The sequence below is a fragment of the Panthera tigris genome, chromosome D4 (genome assembly GCF_018350195.1).
Source record: "Panthera tigris isolate Pti1 chromosome D4, P.tigris_Pti1_mat1.1, whole genome shotgun sequence".
Classification (NCBI taxonomy): Eukaryota; Metazoa; Chordata; class Mammalia; order Carnivora; family Felidae; genus Panthera; species Panthera tigris.
In genome coordinates this window covers 86,407,003-86,419,516 of record NC_056672.1, presented here as the reverse complement: position 1 = coordinate 86,419,516, position 12,514 = coordinate 86,407,003, and the positions used below count along the sequence as shown (strand labels likewise).

The window sequence follows — 12,514 nt, the reverse complement described above, 5'->3', positions numbered from 1 at the left end:
TCACCAAAACCAATAAGAAAGGCTTTGTCCTTTTTTAAAAAACAACTTCACTGAGGCATGACTTATGCCACAAAATTAAGCTACAATTCAATGATTTTTAAAGACTTGTTTTTGATAAGACTTACCAGTGAGTTGCTTAAAGAGATACCTAACTATAAATTTCCACCAGCAACACTGTTAGTATGCCTTTCTTGAAAACACATATTCTAAGAGATCAACCCAGACCTTCCCTGAAAAATGGTGAAGGATCATCAAAGGTTGCAAGGCAGTGGTTTGAGAACCATCAGCTTGAAGCATCCAGAAAAGATAACTACCTACCAGATTCCACAAATGCCTTTAGTGTACACAGCATAATACCTACTACACCAAGGGTTTTTCAGAACAGTGAGTCAGTCCTGACTTATGTCTGATCTCCATTCTTCTTGCTGTCCAACCTCTCAAGGTCATAATTAAATGACCTCGGGTGATTTGGGGGCAAAAACATATGAACTCTTGAATTCTGGCAAGAATCTCAGGGAGATGAGACGCACCTGCAAGTTGGTTGGATCCTTATAATTCTCATCAGATGCAATCTGAAGTTTCTCCTGAATCCATTTCTCCAGCTCCTCAGCATCTCTCTGGAAAAACTGGAATCGGTAAGAATCTTCAAGCTTCTGGCGCCTAAGGGTTGAGAGCTCCTTGAAGCGGTGGTATCTGTCGAGGACCTGCTGCCGCCTCTCCTGGATGTCCTCTGCCGTTTCCAGCACTTTGACCCCACTTGGGTCCATTTTCTGAAAAGACAGAATGCCCTGAAATAAGCACTACGAGACCAGAGTGGATTTAATGGAATCAGCCTCTCGGAAGGCAAAAATTCTCAGACAGCCCAGGAAGACAGATGAAAAAAAGTAATCCGTCCTCAGGATAGAACAGTGAGCCCAGATTCTATTCCTTTGTAAAAATTGGTCATCTACTGGCCTGCAACACCTGCCTACGTGGCTCCCTTGGAAGATGTCTAACCAACACCACAGTGAAACCCAGCAAAAAATACAACCGGGAGAACTAGAGCTTACCAGCAATTCTACAAGGGCTTTGAGAATTTAAAGGAAATGCCAAATTGGTACTCAAAGGATATACTGAGGGGTGCCTGGGTGGCTCAGTAGGTTGAGCATCCGACTCTTCATTTCAGCTCAGGTCATGATCTCACGGTTCATGAGTTCAAGCCCTGTACTGGGCTCTGCGCTGACAGTGCAGGGCTTTCTTGGGACTCTCTCTCTCTCTCTCTCTCTCAAAATAATTAAATAAACCTTAAAAAAAAAAAAAGGAATTATTGGGGCACCTGAGTGGTCCGACTCTCGGCTCAAGTCACCGGCCTCACTGTGGATTCAAGCCCCTTGTTGGGCTCTAATGGCACAGAGCCTATTTGGGATTCTCTCTCTCTCTCTCTCTCTCTCTCTCTCTCTCTCTGCGCCTCCCCTGCTCATTCTCTCCCTCTCTTTCTCTCAAAATAAACGAACGTTAAAAAAGAAAAAATTACTGAAAAAGCCATTCAAAAGTCCTTTCATCTGGTCTCTGCATTCTATCCTGTGGAGATGAGAAAGAATTTACTCTTACTTAAATCAGTTTTTCTTTCTCTCCAGTCTCAGCCTGTTATTCAATGAAGAAAAGGGGGTTACAAAGTAACCGAGTCCTTAACATCAATAACCAATAGAATTTACCTAGTCAGAGTCCCTGATTTCTCAGTTACTACGTCTTCCTCAGGCTGCCAGAGCGCCTGAGCAGAGAACAGGTTGCGTTTCCTGTGAACGTGCACAAAAGAAACTCCTAGTGCATCTTAAAAATAAGAGGGGTAGTGAGAAACTAACGTAAATGGTATGTTAACCACACTACAGTTTTAAAAAAATGTAGGCTTAAGTCACAATGCTTGTGTTCAGTATATTTTACAGCAATGGGTGCTTTATCTACGTAAAAAGATTAGTAGCAATTATTAAACAGGTAGTCGTACATCTCGATCTGAATCTGATGTAATACTAAAAAACAGAGAAATCTAAAACACAAGAACAAGAAGGTGTGGTCAAAGGTGCACCCTGCTCTACTCCCACCTACTACTGTGGACAGGACACTGCAAGCTCAGCATCAGTTTCAAGTTCACCACAACCGCAGGCTGATGGAGGCAGCACTCCCCATAGCTCTCAATCAGCTCCAACTTCAAATCCCCAGATTTCTGGACACTGTCACCAAATCTTTATGTCAAAAAGAAAATCTGGCCTATTTATGGGCAAAACCCAGAATATGCTATCCATGCTCATCAGGAGTAAGCCTCTAACCGAGGGACCACAGAGGGAAAGAGGTACAGACCCAGAGCTTCTAAATGTGTCCGTACCACGTGACCTTGCACGAGTCACTTTCCTATGCCTCAGTTTCCTACAATGACCAAAATGAGGCATTCTCAGGATGTTTCCAAATGTAAAATTACATTCTACCAGAAAGTTCAGTTTGGTAAAAAAAAAAAAAGCAGACCAGATAAACCTTCTAGCCTCTCTGGCTACTGTTTCATAATTTATACATGGGATAAAAATGGTTGTTGGTTACCCAGGAGACATTGAGAGCCCTTCCTGTTCACCTGGCCCGGGCAACAGGAAAGGATAAGCAGCCTGAGGATCAGGCATGGAAGTCAGTGACAGTGCCCCCACCATCCAGATGGGAGGTACACAGCACCAGCGAGATGCAGGTGAGGTCAAAGTCTCCAACTCCTTAGGAATTAAAGCAGCCTCAAGAGGTGGCGAGAAAGCACTGTCTGCACCTGATCACCTCTGAGAACCACCTGTCTATTAAGACACCATCTTCCTAACAGGGAGAACAGGAGGGGAGTCTAGCCGTGTCACCATCCCTTCCAAATTAGTCTCCATGCAGTGACCAGTTGTTTTTGTTGTATTATGGTTTCCCCCCAAAGTCTGATTTATTTATTTTACTATAAAGAGAAGTTTATTCTTTGCCAGTCACTCCCATGCTCTAAAACCTTTTATGGCTCCCTTCTGAGGGAAGAAAAAAGCCACTGCTTTAGCAGGATGCTCTAATCTGGCCCCCAAAACGTCTCTCACCCATGTCCCCTACCCTCTGGGCATACTGAAGTATTCTTTCTCCTCCAAATACAGGATCCTCTCCAAAGATTCCCAGCTATCTTTCCAGGCTTCCTTTGTGTAGAATGTTCTGTGTCTCCTCTGCCCAGATAACTCCTATTTATATCTCAACACCCAGCCGAAATGAGCAAGCTGTACAATCTTGCCTCCTCACCAAGCCGTACTCAATGCTCCCTCCTTCCCTCTTCTCAGATTTAATCACACTTTCTGCGGATTTACAAAGCACTTGTATATACTTCCCGCAGTATAAGGAGACCGACAACCTAATCTTCGTATCCCCGATTGCTGGCACACACAGCCCATTAAGAAATGGTTGCTGACAAATGACCGAGTAGATGCTGAGTGCTGTAGCTGCTACACAGATCTGGATTCATCTGTGAAGGGTGGGGGGGAGCTCTGTGATCTACCCAAGTTACCTGTCCCATACTGTGAAACGGGAATCCCACCCAGATAAAAGCAAGATTTGTGACAAGAACTGCAAAGGATGAAGCCCCACGAGTAGGTGTCAACCTACTGAACAAATGGGAGTTTCTAATCTTGGACTGAGCACATGGCAGGGCATCGTGAGAAATGAGCTGGTCTCTTCACTCTGGCAGGGTGAGCCCTTGGTGAAACAGCTCAAGAAAGCAGTTCTGGTCCCTCCCTCTCTGTCCCCCTAGCCCCACCCGCCCTCTTTCTCTCAAAATAAATAAATAAACATTTAAAAAAAAAAAGAAGAAGAAGAAGGAAGGGCCTGGGTGTCTCAGTCGAGTGTCCAATTCTTGATTTCAGCTCAGGTGATGATTTCACGGTTCATGAGATCAAGCCCTGCATCAGGCTCTGCACTGACAACGTGGAGCCCACTTGGGATTCTCTCCCTCGCTAAATAAATAAATAAATTTTTTTTTTTTTTAAAACGAGGTAGTTCTGTTATCATCAAGAGATAGCTGTGTCTGAAAAAAATGTTTTTGATCCTTAAAACCAAAACCTGAGGGTGACAGTAAAAAATTGTCTGCTCATAGTGGAATTTCTGTGACAATACTTCATTACAACAAGGCAGTTCTGGTTCACACTGCTGCCTTAAGAATCTTAGCCTCTTCAGGGGTGCGTGGGTGGCTAGTTGGTTAAATGTCCAACTTCAGCTCAGGTCATGATCTCACGGCTCGTGAGTTTGAGCCCCACATCGGGCTCTCTGCTGTCAGCCTGTCACTGCAGAGCCTGCTTCAGATCCTCTGTTCCCCTCTCTCTACCCCTCCCCCACTTGTGCTCTCCCCCAAAATCAATAAAATATTTAAAAAAAAATCTGTCTCTTTGGGAGAAAGCGGATTTCTGGCAGGGATCTTGACAAGGATCACTACCATCACCAGCTACATTTACTAGAATGTAAACGCGACTTCACCCACTCCCCTGCATTGTCTGCTCCAGCCAGATCTCATATCAAACTGCCTGACCAACCCCAAGTGACAGGCCCTGCCAGGGCCCACGTCCCAGCTCAGAAGGTCTCCTTAGGCAGGAATGTCCTCTCCTACTCCCAGCTGCAGCATTTAACACCATACAAAGCTCTCCAAGTCTAAAGCAACGACCTTGTCTTCTCTGAAGTCCTAAATCAGAAGTCCTCACTGCCTCCATGCTCCTCTTAGAGCACCCTCAACATTTTGCATCGGACTTAGTGTTTTCTCTCTGCCATTTTTCTAAGTTCTTTAGGAAATTTAGTCTTCCTAAGGAACTACAGAAAAAAGACCTTATTGGGTGGTTCAGTTGGTTAAGCAACCAACTCTTTATCTCGGCTCAGGTTATGCTCTCACAGTTCTCGAGATGAAGCCCCATGTCAGGCCCTGCACTGTCAGCACAGCCTGCTTGGGATTCTCTCTCCCCACCCCCACCCCCCCCACCCCACCATGTGCACCTGCACTCACTCTCTCTCTCTCTCTCTCAAATACACTTAGAAAAATAAAAAAATAAAAAGACCTTATATTCCTCTTACTTTGACCACAAAACTGGGCACACATTAGAGCCAATAACATTCTGAACTTGCAAACAGAGAAACTGTGGTCACTTCATTATTAAATAGGCAGGAAGACACAGGTCATCTAATAACCAAGTCACAGAGCCCATTTAGGCTGAGCTGGGGTCCTCTGGTTCCCAGACTAGCATGCCAGAACAAGAGATTCTGCACATGATTGGAGCCAGCATAAACTTTATTGATGGCTGTTTGGTTATTAATTCCTTTCACTACCTCTCATCTTTTCCATCACCACTTTGGAGGGAAGAAAGGAAGAGAATATATTAATTATTCAAAAAATAAAAATTGGGTGTCTGGCTCAGTCGGAGGGACATGGGGCTCCTGATCTCGGGGTCATGAGTTTGAGAACCACATTGGCTGTAGAGATTACTTAAATAAAAACGTGGGGCACCTGGGTGGCTCAGTCGGTTGAGTGACTGACTTCAGCTCAGGTCATGATCTCATGGTTTGTGGGTTCAAGCCCCGCATCAGGCTCCCTGATGTCAGGGCAGAGCCCATTTGGGATCTTGTCTTCCTCTCTCTCTGCCCCTCCCCCACTCATGCTCGCTCTCTCTCTCTCTCTCTCTCTCTGTCTCTCAAAAATAAGCATTTAAAAAATAAAAACCTCAATTCCTTATTTAAAAAAAAAATTGATTTTGCTTATGTGAGACTGAGTCTTCTTAACTTAGTAGACAATTAAATTAGTGTTAAGAATTTCTATACTTCCTTTGTTCTTACCCTTTGGGAAACAGTTTAAGATGGATAAACAGCAGGAATTTGTGTCTAATTTGCTTGCTCACAGAATTTTTTTGCAAAGAAACTTGCCAAAGAAGGTGTAGTTTTGTATAAAACCACCACGTTGCACGAGTTCCTGCAAGATATCTAAGTCTTCAGATTAATGTCTATGGTGTGTATCCTGCCTCTTCACACACAGCCTTCACTGCATCTCTAAAATCCTTTAGCTGCTATGGAAATTTCTAAGAAATCACATTGGGGAGGAACTCTTCGTGATGAAGAAAAGAATCCCCAGCACAATGCTTGCCTCTGCCGAGGCAAGTTGCCCTGCTTGGGTCCAGCTCGCTGATTTGACCCTACCAATCCAGGGAGACAGTCCAGTGAGGCCCTGCTGAAATTAACCAACCTAAAAGGCCCTCTTTGTCACCGCAGTGAAGTAGAACAAGTCAATTCTATACCAAGTGCTTTGGTCAGGCAATAATGGACTTTTCTTTCCTGCAGATCAGCTGACGTCAGTAGGTGGGAGCTCTGCCAAGCCACCACTGGCTCTCCCTGGGGAGCTGGGCATCTGAAAGTCATCAAGGCTCTCCCACTGCTGTGGGAGGTCAGGATTCTCATTTGCATGGTTACAGGAGCCTAAGATACTGAGTTATTAAGAGCTTCCCCACCCCTTAGCCTGATAGGGAGCTGTCTCTAGTTTATCTACAGAAGGTCCAGTTTCTTGGCTCCTAAAAGGGTCATCTCCATTGATTATATTAAACACGGGGAAAATGTTCACATCACCAAGAACTACTGCCACGGAAAGATGCGACAACCTCTCACCCAAAACTATGTGAGGGAGTTAATGGAATTCCTTGGGACCCTGCCGATGCACATGACATTCCCTCCAGGACTGAGGCTGCACTGCAGGAACCCCACCCCTGCCCTGAAATATGCAGTTGACAGATAAGGCAGACTCCACAGAGAACGTTCCAGGCCGTTCTCAGCCGTAATGGGATTAACGCCTTTCAAGAGCTAGAAAGGAAGACTTTGGGAAACGTGCCATTAAAAAACAATCTCTAACCACACTAGCCTATCTATCTATTCCACTAACTGCCTAAAAACCCACAAAAAACCCAACTCCCTAAGACTGCAGTGGACTGTTTATCTCAAACCAGCCTATCAACTCTGATTTTGCCAATCAGGTCTCTGTCCACAGAGAATAAAGGAGGGGAAATGAAGTGCTAAATGTATTCTCAGTATGCTCAAGGACAGCTTCCCATTGAAGACAACCGAAGAAAAAGGTCGTATTTTCGCAAATATTCTGAGAAGACTGAAGATGTGGACTATTTATAAATGCTGCAATGCAGCAGTCAGAATGTTAGCTGCATCATTCAGCAAGAAACGTGAATTGATCTCAGGGGATAAAACAGGAATTACAACTATGTCCTCTATTGTAATAAATAAAAAGAACTTGTCAGCATTCTTATAATACTGCCAGATCTCTGAGAAGAAAAAGGGGGGGGGGGGGCTAAAGATATGAATCTTGGGTAGAAAGTTCTAGTTTAATCCAAAGATAGAACACGCCTGAGAGTGACGCCTCCTATCTGACACAAATTTACACGTATCATCAACTGAAAATGGATTTCTACAAAAGAGCTGAGACACTAATTAACAAGCCCGTCTTCTTGCAAATGCCAAGAGACAGCTGTCTGAGGCAGTTCTTGGTATTTAGGGAATTTTTAAATGCCTTACCTCATCTACAGAAGCTGCGAGGCGATCTGTCTCTGGGGAATGTGAGAGGCAGGAGGGGAGAATGACTGCAGACAGAAAGGTTCTCAGGCCAAAGGGCAAAGGTTTCTGGCTCTGAGAACCCGGCACCTGCAGTGAGTAGTCTAGAGACGCCCTCACAAGGCTCTTGGAGAGTGAAAGAATTCAGCACGATCTCTCTGTGGATCCCCCAGAAGAGAATAAACCCATCGTGAAGATGAGAGGAGTCACTAAGACAAAGCACTGGGGCCTGCCACCCAACATGCTGGATGTAAGAGGCATTTGGAAAACGCCATAATAAACTCCAATTTCACCAGATACACTGCTCTGCAAGGAAAGGCATTTGGGGGATGAAGGGGATGAACAGATCATTTGGCTCTGTGGGGAAATTCATAAACACCGCTTAAAGCGAAAGGTCAGAAAAACCATTCATCAGATTTACTTTTGTTGCTTAGTCAGAGCTCAAAGGTGCAGAACCGACAACACAGGTTTTTTCCATGGCTTGGAAAGCCAACCTATTACCCAATGTTACATGTGCAAGGCAGGACAGCCGCATCCACAGATGTGGAAATTCTCCGGAGAGCAACCCACCAAAGAACTGTTTAGCACCTATTAACGTTTTATATCCAGTGATTTTCAGATGAAGCAAATAAACTCAAAACCAGCTGAGCTGCAGATTTTAGCAGCAGGTCTGATGGTAAGCAGAGAGAGAAATAATACACAAATTAAGAGTTTTAACCATGAATAAAAACAACAAATATTTCTGCTTAAGCCACATTCCAGTCAGGATTGTGGATTGGCACATCAGCCTTCAGATTGATTAATTCATTTCAACTCATTAGAGCATTTCTGCAGAGGTGAGCAGGGACTTCACTTTCAGAAAGCAAAAAATTCATACTGCATTGCATCAAAATCCAGAAATGCAGACAAAGTTAAGAAAACTTACTTCTGAATGCTTCCCCAATACTATCTCGTTGCTACTTACCTCTTAACCTGTAAAATTCAGATGAGAGGTATTTAAATGCAAAATATTATTACCAACGGTCAAAACAGGAAAAGGTTGTAACATGGCCCATTTTTATAAACCTCGTTTCAGCAATTCACCGGTATGATTTATAAAAGGGCTTGCCTTGGATTTATCACCCATAATCACTAGAAACGTGCAAAGTTTTTATTTCTCCTTAGGGGTTATCAAGACTGGAGTTTTAAGCATTTTTCTTTTTGAAAAAGGTCCAATTCAGCAAACACTCAAAAACTGTACACAAATAAGACATATATAGTGAGTTTTTTAGATGGCTTTTTTTTTTCTGCCAAGAAAATGCAAGCTCCATTTCATTACAAGGATTGTGACAGAAAAAAATAAGTCAATGGGAACAGGAAACAAACCCAAGTTTACGATATTTGTCCAATTTAACGATGCTACTTTCACTACACGTTTTCAGATCATCCCCCCTGCCCTCAATATCTAGGATAATCTGTTTAGTCCCTTGGTTCTTAAGAACCAAGTAACCATCAATTAAAAAATCAGCAAACGCTACATGCAAACACCAGTAGGGTGAGAAGAAATTAATATATTCATGCCTGAAAGAGAGGAAGGTAAAAAAACAGGAGGCTTTGGAAATTTCAGAATCAATTGACTAAGACTTCCGAAAAAAAAAAAAAATAGAAAAAAAAAAAACAAACAAACCCCAAACCCTAACCAATTTACTTAACAGAAAGGTCATGCAGGCAGGGTTTTTTCTCCCTCTCTTTGGATCATTCAACTTTTCTGGACACAGATGTGTCTTCACTGCAAGCCAGGCAAAACCGAAAAGGCAACACGTTTGCCGCATGCTGGTCAAATACCTGGACTCTGCGCTTACGAAACGATGACAACATGATGGAGGAATGTGGAGTCTAAAGGGAGGGGGGAGAGCAAGATAACAGCTTCTAAGGGCAAACTGAACAACGTAATTTCAAAATGGAGAGAACAGACCATTAGGAACATACGAAGACAAGGAAACCCCAAATTCCCACTGTCTTCCCAGCACCTTGCTCATTGTGGAGATTCGGCATCCCACCGGGGATCTAAAGTGGGGTCTTAGCAGGTCCCATTTGTGGAAATATGCTGCCTTGGCCAAGTCACACCCCCGCTCTGGGCCTCAGTTTCTCCACTTTCCAAATAAAGTAGTAATACTGACTATGCTTTCTAACACTAAACTCGCCCTCCCCAGATCCCACAGTCCGATAAATTGAGACTCCTAGGACTGGCAGATTCCTAAATCCCTTTTCATTCAGTATAGGAAAACAGCATGATTTCAGGACATCAGAGACAAGAAAGAACTCGAGCTATAGAAATCTGACTTGGGCCTGGTTTACTGGTGTACTCCCAAGACACTTATTTCCTGTTCGAAACCTATGAGAGGAATATGCAAAGAAGGTGTGACGGAGGTAAGCAGCACAGCTGCTCCAGGCCGGTGGCCTCGGGCCGGGCGGCCACCCGAAGTGATCATGGGCTCTGGGCTCCTCCTCTGCATTCCCGGAGTCAGCACTTGCCATCAGGGCCGAGCATTCTTCTACCTACTCTGACCACAGCTGCAGCAGCCCAGACCGCATAGTTAGCAGAGTCCTTGCATAGCCCACGGAGGATTGATTACGAGGCCGGCCTCGTGCCTAGTACCCTTCGTGCAGGTTCGGCAATGCCAGGACTGTGGACTGCTCCTGACATCCACCGCACGGGTTCGGTTCGGTAGGCAGCCCCTCCCCTTGGGATGAAGGCAGGTAAGGCAAAGTAGAGCAAATTCTAACCCAGGGAACCAAAAGATAATACTTAAACACCAGCTCTCCCGACCTAAACCTGTTCAGCAGATTATTTGACAAGCTCATATCAGAGCCTGTGACAGATCAGATTTCTCCAATTGTTAGATCAGTACAAAACACACTGCCAAGACCAAAAGCATATTCGAGAATGTTACTTAGCTGATGGATTACTCTAAGAACTGCCTCACACCTGTCCAGCACAGGGCAAATCTTCCCTCCGAGGCTTGTCCCTCCATGGAGGTCCCTAGGTAACAGCTAACACACTTTGAGGGTCCCTTTGAGTAATTATTGGCCCAGTTACTAAAAAAGGCTTATTGTTAATTTCCTGCAGAGGCCCTTTACTGCAGCATTTTTCCCTTACAGCACATTTTTAAACTTTGACTTCAGTTTGACCTTTGAAAATCTAAGGCGTTAGTGGCAACAAAAGGGAAAATGACTAGTTTAAGGAGTTGGAACCTTGGCTCAATACCTTCATACAGCTGAGTGTTCCCACTGCTATTCCTAAGATTTTGTTTCCTGGCTAAAAGACACCCCCCCCACCCTTCCATCTTTGATACATTCTGTTTTACTTAGGTCCAATTGCTATGACTCCGCAATTTCTCAACACATTATTAAAATACTTCAGATAGTCTCTCTTCCCTACCAGCCATGATGGTTAAGTTTTTCTAAAATACCATGATGAAGACAGAACAAAGAGCCTACGTATTTTAGAATCTATTATATAAAAGAGGTCTGACAAGGTGTTGTGGCAATTCGATCATCTCGATCCAGCTTTCTGGGCTCTTGAGGTTTTTAATTTAAAACACATGCAACCCTTAACCTGAACAAGCCCCTTATTTAAAATATTTTAACCCAATACATCAAAGAGACTCTGAAAGGCAATTTTCTTTAGGAAGCACCTTACCCCATTCGCAGGGCTGGCTTCCAAACAAAAGGCTGCTCTATCATTCAATACTGGCGTGGCTGCAGAATTTTTGACAAATAATATAAGGTGCTCAAATCGAAAGACCCGGTGTCGGGTGCGGCAGGGGCAAAGAACTCGTAAGCTGTTAAGTTATTGGATTTGAGTCTCACACAAAGAAAGCGCCGAATCTACCTGTTATTTACAAGCAAATCACAACTGGGTAGGGAAGAAACGTTTATTACAAGGAAGGAATAGGAGATGGCCAGTGTCAGACCTTTCTGCGTCGAGAGAAGGCCAAGAATCGCCATATAGGATGAAATTAAGGTCAAACAGCCCTTTCCTCTATGCTCTTGGCTCTTCCTCCATCAAGGGTCGGGCCGGCACCGCCGTGGGGACTCAGGGAAAGGAGCTGAAGTCGCTCCCCACCCAGGAAAGGGACTGGGGGCGCTGTGGGAAGCGCTCTGCAGGGAGGGGGATGGTGGCGATCCGGCCAGGAGCCCCCGCCCCACCTGCGGCAGCCGGATGGGGCAGGGCGGGGCCGCAACCAGGCTTGGGGGTGGGGGAGCGGGACGGACCCGATGGCCTCGTCCCCCCTCCGCCCAGTCAATGACATTCCAGCGGCCGGCGCCCAGGCTCGGCCGGGCGGCTCCTCCGCAGCCCACGCGCCACGGGCGGGTCGCGGCCCGCCAGCCTGGTCCCCGCCCGTCGGAGGGAGCTGCGAGGCCGGCCGGGCTCACCTGTCCGCGCGCTGGCCCCGCCCCACCCCAGGGGCTGCCCCGCTCCCCACCCAGGGGTCTGCGGCCCTCAGGCCCCGCTCCCTCCCCGAGCTCCCCAGCTCCCCCTCTCACCGGCTCCGGGGGGGGTGAGGGCAGTAGGTGCGCCGGTCTGGGGGAGTGGGGGGGGTGCTGAGGGACCGACGCGCCTCCGCGGCCTCCCGCCTCGCCGTTCGCTCCGCAGCGGGTAGTGGCGGCGACGCGCGCGCCTCGCTTCTTTTATAGGCGGCCACGCGCGTTCCGGCGGCGGGCGGGCGCGAGCGCGGGGGAAGCGCCGGGGCGCGGCGCGAGGGGCGGGGGCGAGCGCCATCCGAGCTATGGGGGCGGAGCTCCCGCCAGCTCGCTTCCCGATCACGCGGCGGAAAGGGCCGAGCGCTCCCGGAAAGAGCCGAAGCACCGCTGCGGGGGAAGAGCCGAGTCGGGGGATCGCGGCGGGAGGATGGGAAGGGAGGGCGCG

General features: G+C 46.3%; 1 protein-coding gene across 7 annotated transcripts in view; it reads right to left on the bottom strand.

Annotated features, from left to right (window-relative positions):
* Window positions 1–12,230, bottom strand: part of SPTAN1 (spectrin alpha, non-erythrocytic 1) — a 61,467-nt gene extending 49,237 nt beyond the window's left edge. For 6 of the 7 annotated variants that reach the window (XM_042965171.1, XM_042965173.1, XM_042965172.1 and 3 more), the window contains exons 1-2: window positions 9,427–9,474; window positions 531–770 (exon numbers count right to left, since the gene is read on the bottom strand). In XM_042965171.1, coding sequence (XP_042821105.1) covers window positions 531–770; window positions 9,427–9,459 — 273 coding nt within the window. In that variant the 5' untranslated portion in view covers window positions 9,460–9,474. Of the gene's footprint in view, window positions 1–530; window positions 771–9,426; window positions 9,475–12,132 lie in introns of those variants that run through there. The other variant, XM_015536060.2, reaches the window with a different exon arrangement.
* Window positions 12,231–12,514: the final 284 nt, after the last annotated feature.